We start from the raw sequence: 21403 nt of genomic DNA on the forward strand, positions 1-21403 counted from the left end.
AGCTCCTGGTACCTCCAAGAGCTCAGGAAAGTGGGGCTCCAAGCCCATCCTGAAGAACCCATCCTTAGCCCCCAGCTCACTATTGCTGCTCCCCAGCCCATAGAGCTTTCTCCCTCAGTTTCCCCTTGGTACAGTCAAAAATGTCACCCTCTGCAAAACACCAGGGATTTAAAGCCAATGAGAAATAATCTTTTAGTGTTTTTAATGGAAAATTATTTGTTTCCTCTAAATGTAGTAGGCTTCTACTGACCCAAAAATACCTGCCACTCACTCCCCTCAATCCCAGCCCTGACTGCTATGAGGTTCCAAAGAACGGAGAGCTCCCTTCCTGCCCTTTCTTAGTTCAATGATACACCACTGAGAGCTCGGCACAGCTGAGCCGCCACCCATTTCTCAGCTCAGGTCCTTTGCAAGGTCTCCCCTCCTCCAGCCCTCAGGCTGCATAGACCGGACCCGAACCAAGCAGAACCATACACACAGGGTAGCGGCTCAGAGTATGGATGGTAGTACGGAGAGCCAGCTCCCGCAAGCCTGAGAGTTCTGGTTCAATGAAGGGAGGTCGTCCTAACCATTAGATATTGCCTCACTCCTGCAGGTCCCATTCTGACCATGGTCCTGACTGGCCCGGGGCATGGAATGTTGAGGGAAGATGTAAATAGGGGGAGGGTGTCCTTTGAAGACCATGGCCATGAGACATTCCTTGCTGCTATTCTAATGGCTGGGAGGAAGAGAGATCCCCATGTTGTCACTAGTTATGGTCACCAGCTCCCATACAGGAATGAATTCCCCTTCGTGGGTTCTGAACAATAACAGCAGCACAAACTCAGGGGGGAAATTGGAAGGAGAGGGACCTGGTCCAGAAGGAAGACTTGAGAAAAGCACTTGCAGTCAAGCTTAGAAAGAAGGGCTAACGAATCTCTCGGAGCTTCGGCTCTCGAGGACCTGAGCTGGCAAAGGAAGAGGACTCTTCTGTCCCAGAGATGCTACCAAGCAGATGTCAACACTCAAGACTCGGTGTCCCCCAGGGCTCTGGTGCTAAGCCCTCTGGTCACCCTTTCTCCCCAGCTGACACTCTTGTCACCCACAAACAGTTTCAGGGCAGAGACATACTTAAAAAGGGGTTTTATTGCCAACCTTCAAAAATTAAGTTGTGCTCTAGAAGCAAAAGACGCTGGATGCTATTTCTCCTCCTCCTCCTCCTCTGGCCAGGCAGGTGGAGCTACCACCATTCACATTTGTTGTCACCTCACCCCTTTCCAGGACCTCTTTCACTAAGAAAGGAGAACACTATATGTGGCGCTGATACCCAACAGATCAATGCAGACCAATGATTCCGTTTTTAAAAGCGTAGCACCCCTAGAGAGGCGGAGGTCGGGAAGGAAGTCTCCAGAGGGAAAAAGAAGATGGTGGGAATCCTTTGTATAATGTATACATTGGCTCTTAATTACATAAAATGTAAGCTTGTGCCTACTCCAGGGACCCACCTCCTCCTGGAGACCCCCATCCTTTTCTCTGAGCCCCATTTACTGTCACTTCCCAGTAACTGGAGGCCCTACAGTGACTTCTAGGAACAGGAGATCTCCCATCTCCCATTCCTACTCAGCCCTGAGTGTTATGGAGATCTGAGGTCTGCACCTCAAATTTAGAGGGAACTAACAACTGTCAGCAAACAGGTTCCCACATATCTCTCTGAAGCAGAATTCTATGGATGAGTCCAATTAAACCCCGTAACTCCAGCACGACTTTGGAAAAAAAGCCAACTTACTCATGGCAATATCTGTGTTACAAGATAAAATTTCAGTAAATAAGGCATCAACTTGCATTGCTAATTTCTGCTGTAGCCAATGCCAGTGCTTGACAAAGGCCAGCCCACAATTTTAACATTAAATGACCACTCTGTGCAAGGCACTGTGCCAGGTGCTGCATCATTAGGAAGGTCCATGGTGGCGTTCTCTCTTTTTTTAATCCTTCACTAAACAAAAAGTGCTCATGCAAAAAAAAAAAAAAAAAAAAAAAGTCTGGAAAATTTATGAACCCAGCATAGACTTGGAGGGCCTTTAGTGAAATTTCCAGAATAGGTTAAGCCCCTGAGCAGGCATTCTGTGGCTATAACAGGTAACTACTGGTTGCATACATCTGGGGATATTGAGATCCAGGCTGTTCCAGGGAGAGCAGCTGATTGATACCAAGAACCGTTTCTGAACATGCAGAGTCCAGTCTTGGTTGATGAAGGGAGAGAGACAGTAAGATGAACAATCCATAGTGACACACAAGGCAAACTGACTGGGACATCTCCCCTCCACCTCCACGCCCCTCCCTGTCCCTACAAACCCTGGAAGAAGAGACAGTTGTGAGGCTGGGGAGGGAAAGGTGAGGGAAATGGAATTCCTATCACTGCACCAGTTCTTCTTTTCCCACCGAACTATCCAAGTTTCCAGTCCCAGTGGGAAAGTAGGTGAGAGATTAGGAGGGAGAAAGATGAGTGGGACACAAATCACAAGGTCCAACTCTATCCCAGATTTTCCACAATGACCTTGGTGGAAATCACTAGAGATCACTCGCCTGGCAGGACCTGGCCCTGTTATCCACTGGTGGGACTGAGAGGAATTACTCATTCCCAGGACAAATTCCATCAATTCAGTTGCTATAACTAACACTACTCAAAGGAATGTTTGTGGTCATTTACGAGAAATGGCCTGACTGACATCCTGATGTCTATTTAACCAATCCAGGTGAAGGGAGGAGACTAAGTGTATAAATGGCATAAATGTAAATGTCACTCAAGGAGGACAAAAATTGTGATCCTCCTGGAAGTGAGTTTATTTTGCAGTCTTAAAAAAATAAAAATAAGAAAGGTTCTTTTGTGGGAGTGTCCAGAATTGAAACTAACGCAAGAATTTAAGAAATTGGACAACCTGGATTACAATCCTGCACCAAAGTAGGGGGATGAACCAGGTAAACCTTTGAGAGCCCTTCCAAAGAGAATCATGGAAACCTGTGATGGCTCAGCATTCCCCAGCTAATTGGTCCCCTAAGGCCAACCAACACTCCTCCTTATCTCTTATTCTGCAGGAGCAACCCCCAGGCTGTGAAAGGGTCTCAGCTCCACTGTTTGAGTTTTAGGAATCAAAAAGCAGAAAGACTCAAACACTTTTTTGCTAAGCATAAGTAGGTGGTCTACCTAGGAAATCCTTGAGCATTTGGAAGTGAAGTTGCCCCCAACCTCCCTTTTCCCAAAGGACACAACAAAGTGATGAGGATGTGTCCTGAAGCTGGAATGTAAACTCTAGCACACCTCCCAACCCCTTCAGGACCTATGACTAATAATGGACCCAAAGCTAAATCAAAGTGGCTAAGACAAATACTGAGACATTAAGAACGGTCAAAGGCAGCCATGACTTTTCTCCCTGAGTGGGTAGCAGACATTATTGTCATTCATCTCTCTACACTGCCCAAGTAGGTTATCAGGACAAGGGCGGAGGGAATCACATCCCAAGAAATGTCTAGTCTACAGGGACCATTAATCCCTGATGAATTCTGGCTAAATTGTTCCAGATACTTAACAGCTCTCTCTTAGACTGGTGATCAATAATTCTAGCCTAGATCATGTTGGGAAAGCCCCAGACCCAGACCCGAGCCATGGATATATGGTTGGGCCCCATCAGACAATTCCGCATTGAGAGGAGGGGGAGCAGGAATTTCCAGAACAGCGAGTGCATTACTGTTCTTTTCTGGCATAACTGGCCTTCCTTCCAAAGATGCTTTTCCTCTCCTGACTGATCCTTTATGCAGCCTGATTTTATCTTCAAATGACCGTGCAGACGACCAGAAGGTGAGGAGGCACAGCAGAGATAAGCCTGGATGTTCATGGCCACCCCTTCCCTGCATCTGAGGCTGAGCACCCCGAGGCATCCTGGTCACTCACGTCCAGCTATTTGGGGTTAGATGGAGACCCTGCAGAGCTGCAAGATGGAGACATGTTATTGACAGGCTGTCATCCTTCTACAGTGGTAACTTTCTGTGCCACATCAACGAAGAGAAGACTTCACTAGAAAGAGAGCATTCAAGAGAAGAGGAAAGGGGGACATTGCTAAGAAAGTGACTGGACAAGGGGTAGGGCCAAGCCCAGACGTACGACTGTCTGCTGGCCCAGCAACAGCATTGGTGAATAAAAATTTTGAGGGAGACCATAAAAGGGGAAAAAAAAGAAGGGAAAAAAGTGCTTAAGCATGCCCTAGGGAGCACTTCTTCTGTACAGAGTCACTAAGTCCTTCTGCTTTTCTTTCTGCTTCTCTGTCAGAGTGGTCGATGGTTCCTTGTTCAGTTCCAAAACCTTAATCTCTTGCAAGACTTGAGTCGCTTGCCTCAGCTGCTCTACTGCCTGGTTGAGCAATGTCTCGGCATTGACAGGGGGTCCATTTCCCTCCTGAGCATGCTCCAGCTCTCTGCCTAGGACCTTGCTCAAGAGCTGCTCAGTCTTTTCCCTTTCAGAGATCACCTTCTTCTCTATCTTGACCAGCTGGCACCTATCCAGGGGCAGGCCTTGACCCTTGTCACTCTCAGTCAGCAGGTTCCCAAGGAGGCACATCGGGGCTGGAGCAATGGCAGTGCAGGGGATCCATCCTGGAGGATCGCTCCTGAGCCCTCCTGGGCTCCCTTATTCTCCAAGGAAGCTGGGCTGGGCTCTGCAGGGGCCAGCTGCCCCTCGTCCTCCTTCGGGGGAGTCTTCTGGTCAGCTCTCTCCTCCCCAGCTCTCTGCAGGACTTGCTTCTAGAATGGGCTCGGCTCCATTGGGACTGTCAGTCACGCCATTCACTGAAACTTGGAAAAATCTGGATCGGGATCCGGAGTCTTGGCAGCCTGTGAGCCCTGGCATTGGTCTTGGCCGGTGGTCTCAATGCCCTTTAGAGATGCTTTCAATTTCTCAGACAGAATCTTTGGCGGAGGGGTCGGGGGCTTCCCCCCCTCCTTGGAAGCCGCAGTCTCTGAACTGGTGGGTTGCTCTGATTCTTTGCCAGCAGGGGTAGGAGGCTCTGGGCTGGGATTTTCCCAGCTTACTTTCAGTTTGTCAAGCTGGACCTTGGGAGGTGGCTCAGGAGGCTTTTCTGAGCTCCTGTTTCCTTCCATCAGATTCTCTTTACTGCCCCCCTCTTCGGGGGCTGAAGTTCCCAAGTCCTCCTTGGTGGCTTCGGCCGCGCCCTGGTGCTCAGGGAGGTCTTGGGCGCTTTCAGCGGAGGGAGCTGGGGAGCTCTTCTCCGCCTCTGGTTCTTCAGCACTCTTGTCCACATTTGGCTTCTCTGGGTCCTGGGAGGGTTTGGTTGGAGGCATGGGTGGTCGAGGTATCTCGGTGGGGGGGGCGATCGTTGATGTTGTTGCTGGGAGTGAAGGAGGGGGGCTCGCTGTCTGGCACATCAAGGTCCAGCCTCGACAGCCCATCAGATGCAGCGCTGGCCACCTGATCAGGGAGAAGAGAATACAGTCTGAGTGTCATCTTCCCCAACTAACATCATTCAAGGCAATGCAGGGAGTAACAAGGACAGTTACAAATGGCATTAATCCTCCTCTCAAAGGTCACCTGAGTCAGGGGGATCAAGCAATTGCTCTAGGTAAGTTTTGGGGTTGCCAGGCATTGACATTACCCTGTCCTACTGCCCCCCCATACACACACACACACACACACACACACACACACACACACACACACACAACAAAATTCTATAACATTCTAGAGGCACCGGAATAGAAAGGAAGGATGGAGTTTATTATTTATAATCATTATAAACAGAAAAAGAGCATTGAGCTGAGAAGCAGGGGAACTGGGTTCTAGAGCCAGATCTCTTAGCAACTGTCTGACTTGAGGGACTTTTTCTTTTCTGTTTGGGGGTTTTTTGTGGAGGCTGAGTCTCCTTATCTTGCCCAGACTGGAAGCGGAGCAGCCACTCACTGACCCCATCCCACTGCTGATTGGCACAAAAGCTTTATTTAGCAAGTTCCATTTCTCACCCAGGCCAGTTTGCCCTTCTTTGGGCAACCCGGTGGAACCCCTATTCCCAAGGGACCGATGTACTTCAGCCAGAACTCCCAAGCTCAAAGGACCCACCAAGCTCAGGCTCCCAAGGAGTAGGCCTATAGGCTGAGCTTGGTGACTTCATTTTCCACTAGACAACTTCTAAGGTTTCTGTGACTCTGGGACATCTCCTTTGGAGATTTGGCTTAATCTCTTCTGAGTCAGGCTCACAAGCAGGCAGTTTAGCCTACAGTTCAATGGATTTAGTCTGTATTTGGGGGATAAAGTGGAGAATGAGACTGAGCAGGATCCATGGCTTCTCCCTGACAATCTGGGGGGACTTTTCTCACATCAGCTTCACGGCCCCACAATCTTGGGGGAGTGGGGGAGAGCAACATTTCCAGGACATCATGGACAGTAACATTACTCTAGTGAGGAAGAGTTTTGAATAAGAACAATAAACCCACTGAGCCCACTGAGTCACATGCAAATCAAGGAAGCTACCATGGCAACAGTCAGAAAGTCATCAAAAAGATGGCCAGGAAAAGAATTTGTAAATATTGACAAAAAAGATGACTCAGGACGCCTGGGTCCTTGTCCCAGAGTCCACCAACATACTATGTGACTGAGACAAGTCACCTCTCTGAGCCTCAGTTTCCCCATATGGAAAATGAATTTTTTGGGCAAGAGGATCAATAAGGTTCCTCCCAGCTCTAAAATTCTGTGATAGAATCTTGCTATCTTCCTTGAGACTATTCATGGTCTTATGAGCTTCACAAATATCATTAGGTGAGAAAAGTAGGAAATACCCAAGTTATTCAGTAAAGGCCTATTTTCTAAGACCTGCACCAACCAAGTGTCAATCCTGCTCCCCATATCCCCTCACCATTCCTATACTCTTGCCTGGTGTCTCTTTCTTCCTCATGTAGGGTTTGTTTTCCCTACTTTTCCCTACTTTTCTCCCCCTACTTCAGATGTGAGGGAGGGGGCTCCAGGGTTAGTAAATGCCCTTTGCGATTCCATCTGAGCTCTGTTTATTCCTCCTGCTCTAACCACCTTATGTCTAGTTATATCATTATATATGGGAAGAAACTGAGGCACAAGTGGAAGGATATGTTCTACAAATGATCAGCTGCAAAATTCATTCCCTTCAAAAATACATAAATAAAAAATTCATTCCCTTCCCAAGTCTTTTTTTTAACAGCCTTCATTTTTTCTCCTTCTAAACTCAGGTATGTTTGACCTTCTAGAGCAAGTACATTGTGCCTGAGGGGATGTGTCAGTGGTGTAGGGGAAGATGTGTTCCCCTTTCCTCTCCCAGATTTCACAAGGGTCTGGGTAGAAACCAGGCACTGTATGTCATAGACAGGAAGTTGTTATAAATTAGGGTCCTATTTAGAAGAAAAAAAACAGAGCAGCTCAGTAGTTTTCCCCAGAGACCCTGCTCTGAGGTGCCCTGTCTTGGCTCTGTGAACTGGCACCGCTATTCCCAAGCAATTCCTAATCCAGTGAGTCCTCAGGCCTTTTTTCCAGGAGAACATTCTCCCTAAGGGAAGAATGAACAGTCACAAGTATAAGAGAAATCTAAAGGTTAAATAAGGTCCAACCCCCAAACCACAGCTTATTTTCAGGAGGAAAGAAAACAGTTGCATAATAAACATACCCAAAAGTCCCTCTTTCTTCCCATCTCCCTGCCTGTCTTGAGGGTTCTGTGGACCTGGAACAATGATTTGTCAGGGCCCTCCCTGACTTTTGGGGAGTCTGGGAATGTTCTGCAAAGAAGGGACCCCATCTCTGGTCCCTTATCTCTTCCAAGAGGTTCTTTCAGTTCTTGTGATCTAACAGGGACACTCCTATTGCACAACTGAATCCTTAAGACTCAGATTCTCTCCAACTGCACATCCACTTAAATATCCTTCCTTTCTTCTCACTTCTTGCCCTGATCTCCAAGGCTGTTCTATCCTCAATGAGACTTAGTACCCTTTGTTCTCTCCAACAACTTCATTCTTGCTTTCTCTAGCTACCAGCTCCTCTCCTGCCCACAAACATGATCAGCTTTTCTCAGTTTTGGAAAAAATCTTCACTTCCTCCTCTAGCCAGGATCCGATTTCTTTATTTCCTTTCATACCCAAATTACCTACTAGAATGAGTGATCTATTCCCATTGCCCTCTATTCCTTTTCTCTGTCTCTCTCTCTTGATCTCTCTCTTGTTTCTCTTCTTTCCATCTCTGTCTCTCTCTGTCTCTGTCTCTTTCCCTCCCTCTCTCCCTCCCTCCCTCTCCATCTCTTTCTCTCTCTCTCTCTCTTTCTCTCTCTCTCTCTCTCTCTCTCTCTCTCTCTCTCTCTCTCTCTCTCTCTCTCTCTCTCTCTCTCTCTCTCTCTCTCTTCCCCCCCATCTCTGTCTCTTTCTCAAATCAAATGGGATTAAATTACTTGCCCAGTATCATACAGTAAATGTCTGAGGTCAGATTTGTATTCAAGTGTTCTAGCCACTAAACCACCTAGTTACCCCTAAAGCTGCTTCTCTCAAAGGTCACCCATGATATCCAAGTTGCCAAATATAATAGCTTCTCCCCCATCTTCTGACCTGTTGCTTCATTCAATACTGCTTATCAGGCCCCTCCCACTTAGAATTCTTCGACTTTGGGACTCTGCGATACTATCCCAATATTGCTAATGGCCTCCTCATTTATCTCTTTCAAGTCTCTTCTTTTCTCCAAATCATCCTTCAGAAAGTGTTTTTTTTTTTGTTTTTTGTTTTTTGTTTTTTTTTGTTTGGTTTTTTTGCTGAGGCAGTTGGGGATAAGTGACTTGCCCAGAGTCACCCAGCTAGGAAGTGTTAAGTGTCTGAGATCAGATTTGAATTCAGGCCCTCCTGACTTCAGGGCTGGTGCTCTATCCACTGCACCCCCTAGCTGCCCTCAGAAAGTGTTTTTCATACCCAGGTCTGCTCTTGATCACAAAACTCCTGTAGCTCTTTATCACCTATAGGACCAAAAGGTTATATACTATTTCATTTGATAGTCAACATCTTGCACAATGACATGATGACTCTCCTTCATACATTCTATAGTCCAGATAAACTATCTTCCCTTGGACACTTCCCTCCTGCCCCATATGAAATGAATTATTCAATAGTTATTCTTTTCATTGTATTTAAGAGAGGACTCTCCATCTTACCCCTCCCTTCCCCATATCTGTCAATGGTATCAGTAACATGCTGGTCACCCAGCCTCAAAACTTCAGTCCTGCTGGACTCTTCCCTCTTTCTCAATACCCAGGCCAGCCAATTACCAACGGATGTCAGTTCTTCCTTCATCTACGCCCACCCTCTTTCCTTCCTATTTCCTGTACCATGGCCCCAATTCTAGCCTTTCCTGGTGTTAGCTCGCTCGTGGACTAATATTATATCTTCCTCAATGGTCTTTCTATTTATTCACTGTTTCTTCTCTTTAGAACCCTTCAAGTCTCCATCAGATTTGTGTTCAGGAAGCACAAATATGATGGTTATCACTACCCTCCTTAAAAACAAAACAAAGCAAAAACATAAACGAAAAATAACTCTAATGACCGTACTTCCTAAACAGGGCCCCAAATTCCTAGTTTGCCATTCAAGGCTTCCCACAATCTGTCCCCAAAATTCCACACCATCCTAATCTCCCCAAAGTACACATACTCCAAACTCCAGCCAAACTGAGCTATGTAAGGATAAGATTTCTGGCTCAGCCTTTGCACATGCCTCTGCCTAGGAGGGATTCCCCAACATTGCTGCTAATCAACATCCATCTTTAGAAGCTCAGCTTTTACTGTTGCCGTCTACAGCAAGGGTTCACTGCTCATTCCAACCAAAAATTCTCTCTCCCCCTCTGAGATTAGAGTACTTTGTTCAAAGTAGTTAAGTGGCATAATAGATAGAACAATGGACCCAGAGACAAAAAGAAAGGAGTTTGAAGGCAGCCTTAGACACTTACTAATTGTGTGACCCTGGGCAATCTCCCTCAGCCTCAGTTTCCCTATCTTTAAAATGGGGATAATAACAGCAATTACCTCACTGCATAACTGTAAGAACCATACATGAATTTTAGTACATGTAAAATACTTCGCAAACTTTAAAGCACTCTATAAATTTCAGCTATTGTTATTGTTATTACTTATTCCACTTCCCATGTATTCTACTTCCCATGTATTCTACTTCCAAGTAGGCTATAGGCTCCCTGGGAAAGCCCATGTTATAACCTCTTTCTGTATGCCCCTTGGTACCTATCAAAAGATTTTATAACACATAACAGAGGGCCTCAAAGTACTTATTTGTTTAGTTGATTTTTTTTTTGAGGCAATTGAGGTTGTGACTTGCCCAGGGTCACACAGCTAGTAAGTGTTAAGTACCTCAGGTCCTCCTGCCTCCAGGGCCAATGCTCTATTCACTGTGCCATTTAACTAACACTCCCCCCCAAAGCACTTATAGAATAAATATTTAGACAATAAATGCAGCCTCTTAGGCTCACAGACACACACAGACACACACAGACACACACACACACACACACACACACACACACACACACATCTCGATAGTTTTTCTCCATGGACTTCTGGATTTTCTTGGAACTCTCCATCATGCCCCACTGCACCAGGACCTCCTCTCATTCCCTCTCCCTTCCCATTTTCATTTAGCTTTTTGTTTTATCTTCCCCCTTTATTAGAATGTAAACTCTCTGAGGGCAGGGATTTGTTTTAATTTGTCTTCTCAGCACATAGTAGGTGCTTAATAAGTGTCCTGTTATTGTTTCTAAAACAATAGCTAAACGGAATAGCTAAGCGGCTAAAAGTGCTAAAAGGCCCACAAAGTTACACATATGTAACTTGCATATGCAAGCACACACTCAGGCGCACAAACTTGTGATTCACAAATGAATGCACACACATCTCACAGCCCTCCCTCCCACCACCCTATTTCATCTCATAGAGGTATATGGCCTTTGATCCCGGCCCCAGGCCTCAAGGACACTACTGTCCAAGGGCCCAGGACAAAGCCATAGTGTGGTCCTGTACCAGGCACAATCCTGTGCCTGATACTGATACTGACCCTTCCCCCTTCACCAGGATGAGGGGATTCTAATGGACAAAGCCGTAATCTCTGAGGACACTGGCCCCCCAGACCTCACCAGCTGTTATCTGGTGACAAAGGAGCCATACAACCCCCACTCTCCTTCTTCCTGGCTGAATGTATTGTAGTCACCCCTGGTGTGTGTGGGGAGGGGGAGGAGAGGATTGGGGGGAGGGAGTACTAATAGAGAAGGAGAAGACATGGGAGGGGTACCCAGTCCTCAGTTACAGTTGAAGGGCCCCACCCACAGCCTGAACAGGTCCTTACCTCTTTCAGGTGGATTCTTGTGGGTGGCCGGCGCCGCTGTCCCCCCCTCACCCGATCCCGGGTCACGTGTTCCAGGGCACAGCTCTTGTCCACTTTAACCTGAAAATGTTAATGAGACTAGAGTTAGTTATCTGTTCAAAGCCTTAGAAGGAAGGGAAAAAAAACACAGATCTGGAATTAAATCCAATCTAAACTACTCCAATCAATTAACACATACTTACTAATATATAGATGATATCTATAAATTAATTTATAGATTAGGTACTAAGAATATAAAAATAAAAATGAAACCATTCCTAACCTCAAGAGACTTATATTCTATTGGGGGAGATGACATGTATGTATGAATGTGTATGTGTGTGTGTATGTGTGTGTGTATGTGTGTGTATATGTATATATATATATATATATATATATATGGAGAGAGAGAGAGAGAGAGAGAGAGAGAGAGAGAGAGAGAGAGAGAGAGAGAAGGTGGTGCTTAAAATAAGCTAGATATAGATATATAGATATATGGATATAGGTATGTATGTATATAAGGTAGTGCTTGAGACAAGCTTTGAGGGTTGCACTGGGTGTCCCTACTTGCTGCCCTGGCCACTTCTCCTCATCACCTCAAGTACTTCTGGGGGCATGAGGAGCAGCACTTCAGCAGGTCCTGACATCTATACAATGGAGACAGCATCTCTATGGCCCCAAAGTTGTTCTCTAGTTGAACTGGAGTGACACTTTCTGGCACATTCCTGTACCTCAAATTCACTAAAAAGCTTCCTTAAGAAGAATCCAGCTGTGTTATAGGCCCTGACTTGGAGCTCCGGCCTTGCCCACCACTCCCCAAGCACTCTCAGGGAGCTGTCCACCACAGGATGAACCATGGACACCAGTCTCCTACTTCAGACACAGTAGGCAGTGTCCAAAACAGAAACCAAAGAAAACAGATGGAAGGAAGGAAGAAGGGAGATAGGGAGGAAGGGAAAGGAAGGGAAGGAGAAAAAGAAGAAAGGAAAGGAAAGAGGGAAAGGAGAGGAGATGAGAGGAGAGGAAAGGAGAAGGGAAGGAAGGGGAGGAGAGAGGAGAGGAGAAGAGGAAAGGGGCAAGAGAAGAGAAGGGAGGAGAGAAGAGAAGAACAGAAAGGAAGGGAGGGAAGGGGAGGAGAGGAAAAGGAAGGGGAAGGAGAGGAAAGAGAAGGTCTACCATGGTCTGAATGTGAACCTTACTCCTGCTTAAAAAGTCAACTGCTTGGTCCTGCTATAGTGGGAATCCCTCCCCTTCCCTGTCTAAGCCCAGCTTTCATGAGTTTTGTAGCACTTTCAGGAATAGCAGCAAAGAGATCAAAATCCACCTATCACCTCCCCAATACTCTCAGTGGGTGGGTCACAATCATCTATCTTCCTCAAAGGGGAAGAGGGCCAAAGGCACGAGGGAGTCAGTGGAGATCTCCCTGGGAAAATGGTACAGTGGGAAAAATGCTAGATTGGTCATCTTACACATGCTACCTATGCAACATGAGCAAAATCATTTAATGTTTCTTCAGTTTCCTCATCTATAAAATAAGGAGAAAGGGGTTCAATAAATGACTTCTAAATTTTCTTCCAATGCAAAATTTATGATCCCAGGAACCTCCAGGTAAAAGCTGACATTCTCAGTAAGAATTCAAGTCTGCTCACAGTATTGCCCCTCTTTCAAAGTCTCAGCACCAACATGAGAGGGAAAAGGAAGGGAAAAGGTTATGCATCTATGGCTACAATCATAATCAGAAGACCCACCACAATTTCTAAGGGTCCCAAAGGCAAGGCTGGCTTTTGGCTAATGCCCAGAGCCCCTTCATCCTCAGGACTAGATTTTCCCTTGCCATAGTCTATAGACTCTATTTTTTTCCCAGCCTACGATTTTTATTATAGAATGTCTAGTATGAAAATTCTCTCCACCAACTCAAGCTAACAACTTCATTGTAACTTACAGTTTTGAAGAATATCCAAGGTCAAATGACACCCAGGACCACAAAGGCAAAAGTGGAAACTGAATTTAAACATTGCTGACTCCTAGGTCAGGTCTCTATCCACTGTGCCTTTCCTTACTGGGATTCCTATATCCTGCATCCTCGCTTTCTGCTGCCAATAATGGGAAGGGATCTGACTAACCTGAGCTAAGCTGTGCCTCACCCATAACAGGTTTAGTGAATTGCTACTTCCCTGGTATTTGGCAGGGGGCAAGGCCTTGTCCCAAAGAATCCACAGCAAGATTTACTTTCAATACTTCAGGGATCTGTGATTTTCCCAGTGTGGGTCCCCCCATTACCATATCAGAGCAATACCTTTCGTGGAACAACAACTTACCTTCGGATGGTATTTTAAGGTTTATGAGAGGCAAAGTGGGGGAATGGATAAAAATCAGGGTTTGGGTCCTGTCTTTGCTCCCCCTGCCACTGTGACCCTGGGTAAATCCCGTAACTGTTCAGTGAACTGGGCTACATTCTAAAAGCATACGTTCTGGGAAGATGCTGACCCGCATTAGGAAATGGAGCTTTCTTGTGCCAGGATTCACTATAAAATGAAACCAAAAGTCTGGCTTGTACCATTTTCCCCCTTTACATTTTTTCCTTTCCTTTTCTTTCTTTATGTAAGGCAATAGAATTTAACTGACATAGGGCCACACAGCCAATAAGTGTCTGACCTCAGGTCCTCCTGACTCCAGAGCTGCTTCTCTATCCATTGTACCACCTAGCTGTCCTAGCTTGGGGTAGATTTCAAAGCTAGTGGATCTGTCTCTGGCTTCTCCTCAAAAAATCACACTCCTCCTCTGGGCAGAGCTACCCACTGAGCCCAGCAGAGATAGACCTACTGTTTTCTATTGTTGACAAGTCATAAAGACAAAAGATGGAAGGAAGGAAGAAGGGAGAAAGGGAGGAAGGGAAAGGAAGGGAAAGAGGAAAAGAGGAAAGGAAAGGAAAGAGGGAAAGGCGAGGAGAGTCAAAGAGAGAAGATAGGAGGGGAAAAGAGAGAAAAGGAGAGGGAGAAAGAACAAGCCACTTCCCTTTTCTGGGACTCAGTTTCCTTCTCTGGAAAATGAGAGGAGCAGACCAGATGACCTCCAAACCTTTTCCAGTCCCAGCCTAGGATTCTCACCTCATCAAAGGCTTTATTCTTGCCTTTGTTAATGCCTTCATTGAGGGCTTTGATCCAGGATTCCTTCTCCTCCCCATTCTGAGCCTGGAATTTGATGTCATGAACCTAGGAGAAAATAAATACAATTTAACAGACTTCAGATGTGTCTACCACCACCATTTAAAAGGTGACAGAGAACACTATCTTTGAAAGTAAGACTCCACCCTTCCCCCCCACTTGTACACAAACAGGCCACATACTCACATAACACACCCCCACATACATGCACATCCCCTACGCATATCCTACACACATGTACACACACATACAGAAAATATTATAATCCTTCGGTTACACAAATGTTCCTCAGTCAGGGTTGAGGAATCTGTATGTTCAGGAAGTGGAGCATTAATGGAATTACAATTAATGGAATTACAATGTTTTCTAACCCCCAGTCAAGCACAACACCTGATACTTTCATGAGGGAATAGGGCAGTAGCCAGGAAAACAGGAGAAGAGGGGGAGGGAAATAAGAGCATAGAGTCGGGGAGAGGCAGGAAGGGCACTCCAAGGGAGCTTGCGACTGTACCCAATTGGAAAAGCAGAATAAAGATGATGGAGTGGAAAGACCTGCAGGGCTAAATAAAAATAATAGCAGCTGACATCTACACAGCACTTTGAAGTTTGCAAAAAGCTCTCAACTCACAACAACTCCATTAGGTAGGATGTGTTATCTCCGCTAATCAAACTGAGGAAACTGAAGCACAGAGAGGGTACAATTGGCCCAAAGACACAACTACTAAACATCAGAGCCAGAATTTACACCCAAGTCTTCCAACACCAAATTTAGTACTCTCTGTATTACAGGCCACACTTACCTCCATCCAATAGTGGCAGAACGGAAGCTAGCTCCCTTAAGCACATACCCTGTAATCTCAGATTAATGTTTGGAAACCTGAGTGTAAATACTACCCTGGTGACTGCTTAGAAAAGACATAGAAAGAAAGAAAGAAAGAAAGAAAGAAAGAAAGAAAGAAAGAAAGAAAGAAAGAAAGAAAGAAAGAAAGAAAGAAAGAAAGAAAGAAAGAAAGAAAGAAAGAAAGAAAGAAAGAAAGAAAGAAAGAAAGAAAGGACATCAAAGGCAGACTACAGTCTGTTCTAGTCATTCACCATCACCCCAAAGTCCCAAAGTCTTCTCTCAAATACTTCTCAATACTCAATACTCAAATAATTCTCTGGGGTCTTCCCTCGGTCCATCCTGTGCTTTTGCTTTAAGAGCTTGGTGGTCTGTAGCAGAGTTCCCCTTTACTCCCCACATACCCTCCAACACACAGACTCCCCATCAAAGAGAAATGATAAGGAGAGAAGAAGAATATTCAGTTGATTTAATGACCAATTAACCTCAGAGCAGCTAGGTGGTAAAGTGGATCTGAGTTCAAATCCAGCCTCAGACATTTGACACATTGGCTGTGTGACCCTGTTTAAGTCACTTAGCCCCGACTGCCCCCCTCAAATAAATTAATAAATATCCAATTAATATTGATAGTGGCTTAAATTTATAGAATATTTTGTGAAGGCATCAACAGAAGCTTTATAATTCCCATTTTACAGATGGAGAAAGTGAAACTCAGGGACTTATCACTGTGATTACTAGCAGGAAAATTGGACATCATGTAGACAGAGAGTTCTTAAATCTTTTTTATGCTGTGAACCCTTCTGCTGTCCAGTCAAGTCTATGAACCCCTTTTAAAAAGAATGTTTTTAAATGTATGAAACACAATATTTAATATTACAAAGAAGACCAATTATATTGAAATTAAGATGCAAGTATTTTTCCCATCCAAGTTCAGCGTCAGTCTAGGGGGCCAATGGAGGCCCAGTTAAGGGACTGATCTCCTCTCGTAGAAGAATTGAGTCCCAGTGAGGAAAAAGATGGTATTCAACTCAGGTCTACTGGCCCCAAGTCTCAAGTCTCCAAAAAATCCACTTATTTGTTGGATTTGTAGAAGGCATTTCTCTTGTCTCTAGTTTCCCATGTCATAGAATACCTTCTCCTTACAGTTCATTATTATATAATACCTTCTTTAGCATGTGTGTCTTATAGAAACATTCCCAGCCCTCTCCTTACCGCCCAAGAAGCAACATAGTGTAGCATATATGGTATTGGATTTAAAATCCACAAGACCTGTGTACAAATCTCACCTCAGAAACTCATTAACTGGAAAAATCACTTAACCTCTCTGGGCCTCAGTCTCCTAATCTACAAAATGAGAGGGTGAAACTGGAGGGCTTCTAAGATCAGTGCCAGTTCTAAATCTATGATTTAAATCTAGGCCGAGTGGCAGAGTGAATAGGGTTCTGGGCCTGGAGTCAGGGAGACGAGTTTAAATCCAGTCTTGGACACTTCTTAACTTTTTAACCACAGACAAGTCATTTAATCTTGTCTGTCTCAGTTTCCTTATCTGGAAAATGAGGATAAACAGTCCCTACCTTTTAGGGTTGCTGTGAGAATAAAGTGAGGTAATATTTGTCAACCCAAAAGGCCTATAAATATTTGCTATGAGCTAATATTATCATCCTGTCACTTAACCATGTACTCAATTGCACGCAGATCATCAAGTAAGAACCGATTTCTCCACCTTGAAGAAAAAGAACGGCAGCTCTGGGGTGGGAGTAGATGGGACAGTTATCCCTGGAGAGACAGACATTAGGAAAATAGTGCCCTTTAATCTCGTACTCCTAAGATATTTCGGGAAATTCAGGGGTAGTACATAGAATTGGAAGAAAACCTCAGGCTACAGAATAAGAATGTAACTCTAGTTAGTAACATTATATCATACTTTATCCATTCCAAACTACTTTCATGTCCATTATCTCACCTGATGCCTATAATATTATGAAGTTATCTTGTTGGGAAACAATTTCCCCACTCTACCAATGCAAAAACAGAGGTCCAGAAATCTCAAAAGTTCTTTCCCAAAATCTCAAAGTGCCACAAGGCCTCAAAATTTCTCTAGTTTTCCACTGAACCAAGCTGTCCAGCACCCCAAACCCTTTAGTAATAGAAACATTTTTTAAATATCTGTCTGGTCAATACAATGACCATCAGATCAGGCTGGTAATTCCTCTGCTGGATTTTCAGGGCTTCTTCTTCCTAAGAACATGGACTCAGCTTCACATTAGGACTTTTTTTTTAATTTTTTAAAATTAATTTTATAATTATAATTTTTTTGACAGTACATATGCATGGGTAATTTTTTACAACATTACCCCTTGCACTCACTTCTGTTCCGAATTTTCCCCTCCTTCTCTCTACTCCCTTCCCTAGATGACAGGCAGTCCCATACATGTTAAATGTAGGACTTTTTTTTTAAAGGGCTTTTAAAAGGCTTACTCTGGTGCCATATTTTAGAATTCTCCATTCAGCTGTTTCAATTTCCCTGACATATTTCAGGCCTCTCTCTTTACCCCAAATGAATAAAGGACTGGAATGAGCTGGACACAGGCCAAAGAGGCCACTGTCCCAGTAAAAGAAAAGAGAAAAAAAGAAGGAAGAAGAAAGGGAAAGGGAGAAAAAGAAAAGAGAGAAGAGAAATAAGAAAAATGAAGGAGAAAGAAGCAAAAGGGAAAGAGAGAAAAAGCTTAAGTGGGAGCCAGCAGACAGCAAGGGCCAGAATGGAGCACTATATTATCCCAGTAGTCCTGCAGCCTGACTGACAATGTCTGAGCATGACCTCATGGGTCAGGGGCGTGGGGACCCAGGGAGGCACAAAGAGAGGGTATACAAGACACTAGGGCTTTTGTTTATTTAATTAAAGGGGGAAAAAGGTCCCCGGACTAGACAGCAATGCCCACGTGATCTCTGTAGCCAGTCCTGTGGAGTATGAAGGGGAACACACAGGGAGATAGAAAACATCCTGTAGGCTAGCTGATGAGGGGGGCTGGAGAGGGGAGAAAGTGATGGTGATGACCCAGTACAGGCAGAGAGTACAAGAAGGCCCTTCTCTCACACAGCAGCCCCTCTTCTCCAGAGAAGCGCACCCGCCTCTCTGCCTGCAGGCGCCTAGAGCTCCAAGGAGAATGCCTTCCTTAGCTAGCAGACTCTGGGGGAGAAGGGGAAAGCCTGCCCCAGGAAATCAGACATAAACAAGGGAAATATAGTAGCTCCCAGGATCCCTGCCCCAAGCACTGCCTGAGCCGTGAACCTCTTCCCTCCTTCTCCCCACTGGGCAGAGCTTCAAGAAGACAACAGGCCTGAAGGGGACTTCCCAAAAGCTGGGGACCCATCGGCTCCCAAAGTTCTGGCTGGAGCAGCTTGCCCTCCCCCTCCCCCTTCCCCATTCATTCACTCAATCAAGCAGGTTATTCCTGTTTTTACCCTAGGGAAGAGATAGGGGTTAGACTACATGACTTCTAAAGTCAAAGATTCTATGGGTGTCCAGAAACTCAACCAGGAGGGCATATGGGCGAGAGGGGTTTGAGGATGCCCATCATCCCTATCCTACCCTAATAGGGGCTCTTATTACCACCCAACTGGACTATTTTAATGGCTTCTAATAAGAGTTATTACTTCCATCCTCTCCAAACAATCCTTCACACCTTATCTTTCTCACATCACTCACCTGCTCAAACCTTCTCTGACAGCTCCCTGTTAACTATCAAAGGTTGATCTTTGACTACGCTAGACTCTAGGGCCACTTCACCTTTTTAGCTCTCTGCAATTATTTCCCCTTTAAGTGGACTAAACTCTAGTCAATCAGATTCTGTCCCTGCATTCTTTCAATGCTTTCCCGTCTTTAGTCACACTGTTGCCCACTCCAGGAAAGGCTCTTGCTGCCCTTAGCCCTATGGGATTTCCCCATACATCCTCTACCACCCAACTCAAAGGAAACTCCTTCCAAAAAGCCTTCTCTCATTGCCTTCCTCAATTAATAATGACCTTTTTGCCCTCAAACCTCACAAAGTACTTTGCATTTATCTTATACGTTTTATTATTATGTATTAATGCAATAATCATGTATTAAATATGTATTACTTTGTTACCTTATGTCTCTGATTTGTAGCTATGCCATATTTCCTGATAGAGTATGAACTCTGTGACAGCAGGAAATACGCCTAACCTAAATTCTGTTTTCTCCTGATCAACTAAAACATCACCCTGTTCAAAGGAATTACCTGTGAAATATCTGTTACATTGAATTTGTTGAAACCCAGGCTCTAGGGACATGCTAAGGGGTCCCCGGGCTTCTCCTCACTTATGCGTCCTAGCTCCTCGTGCCCTGATCTATTCTCTGGAGGGCAGCTACATGAGGGAAGTTTCAAATGTATAGGACCTTCCATAGATACTAGTAAAATCAAGGTGCCACAACAAAGATGAAGCTTCCAGAGACAGACCAGTTCAGTTCCTGAATTTGAGGTTAGCTTATAGCTTATAGTCATAGTTATAGTCATAGTCATAGCTTATAGCTTATAGGTTACCTTTGAGCTTACGACATTCATAGTCTTAGGGTCAATCAATCTCTTCAGCCTTGGGGGTCATCAACCTTTTAATTGTAGGGTTATTTTTAAAAATGTAAAAAAAAAAAACAGAACTATGATCACATTTCTCTGATGTTATCAACCCCACTAAGCAAAATGATCTCTTTTTTTCCTAGTTTTCTTCTCTCCAGACCATAAAATGACAAGGAGAGCTCTGGTAGTCATCATAGGGAGAAAAGAAGTGACGAAGGGAAAGCAAGTGGTGAGATTGAGAAAGGGAGGAAAAGCAAGAAAAAAAAAAAAAAGGGAGGGAGAAATAGCAAAAAAAAAAAAAGTGGGAGAAGGCAAGACAAGAGAAGGAGCAAGGAAAGGGGGATGAAAGAGCAGGAAAGTAGGAGGCAGAGAAGAAAAGAAAAAGGTGGATAGAAAGAACAAGAAAGGGAGGAGAGAGAAAGCCAAAAAAAGAGGAAGAAAAAGAATAAGAAAGGGAGAGAAGGAAAAAAGTTAAGCAAGAAGAGAGAGAACAAACACGAGCAAAAGGACTCCCAGCTAAGGATCCCACGGCTTCTCCATTTCTGCCCTCCCTAACTCCATTTTGGATGTTTCTCAGAAACTGAGTCACCCAGAATTTCAACATAGTGCCCAGCTCGTCTCTGCATCCCACAGAGTCCTCCAAAAACACCGCTCTAACATCTGACCTTCAATTGTCCCTACAAGAAGCTCAGATGCCCATTCCTTCCTTCTTTCACATATCCCTTCCCAGGGCCACCTGGACTTTGAGGAGGGAGGAGGAAGGGAAGCGGCTGGAGCCAGGGAACACCTGAGCCACAGGTCACCCCGACAGGTGATGCAGGAAGGCATCATCCTGAAAAGTGTTCTTTCTTTTTGTTCCCTTTACTATGAAAGACTGAGGGAGAAAGAGAACGTAGTAAATCAGAGACACCGCTGAGGCAGGAAACCTTCTGGCAAAGGTACCCCAAAGCCTATCTACACAGGGGGATTTGCACAGGGTTAACAAAGGCAGTGTCTCATACATGCACACACATCCAGATCTGGGAGTAAGACTGCTGGTCTTAAGTCTTCAACTGGGCTTAGCCTTGCATCCATTCTCCTAGAGGAAACTCATCTGCCAGACAGCCAGAAAGAAGGTCTGACTCCTCTTCCATCTGGAGCAAAGATTAAATAACTATTGTCAAATGGCACAAACCTGGCCTGAGCAGTAACCTCTGCCCCAGCCCCATAACTTCCCTTCCTCTAAAAAGCCAATACTTATAACAATAACAAGATCAATATTAATAATAGCAAGCATTTGTAAAGTTTTAAGGATTGCAAAATGCTTTGAAAATATTATCCTATTTTTCCTTACAACAACCCTATTATTATCAAATATCCTCATTTTACAGATGAAGAAACTGAGGCAGACAGGCAAGTTAAGTGAC

At 44.8% G+C, this 21403-nt stretch overlaps 1 protein-coding gene across 1 annotated transcript in view; it reads right to left on the reverse strand.

Annotated features, from left to right (window-relative positions):
• Window positions 1–2796: 2796 nt before the first annotated feature.
• The window catches only part of PLEKHO2 (pleckstrin homology domain containing O2), a 35675-nt gene continuing 17068 nt past the window's right edge, over window positions 2797–21403 (reverse strand). Inside the window, 7 exon segments of the mRNA XM_074294832.1 lie at window positions 2797–4581; window positions 4584–4761; window positions 4763–4827; window positions 4830–5358; window positions 5360–5455; window positions 11383–11481; window positions 14508–14612. Of these exon segments, the coding sequence (XP_074150933.1) occupies window positions 4235–4581; window positions 4584–4761; window positions 4763–4827; window positions 4830–5358; window positions 5360–5455; window positions 11383–11481; window positions 14508–14612 (1419 nt within the window). The 3' untranslated portion in view covers window positions 2797–4234.

This window comes from Sminthopsis crassicaudata, chromosome 2 (genome assembly GCF_048593235.1).
Source record: "Sminthopsis crassicaudata isolate SCR6 chromosome 2, ASM4859323v1, whole genome shotgun sequence".
NCBI lineage: Eukaryota > Metazoa > Chordata > Mammalia > Dasyuromorphia > Dasyuridae > Sminthopsis > Sminthopsis crassicaudata.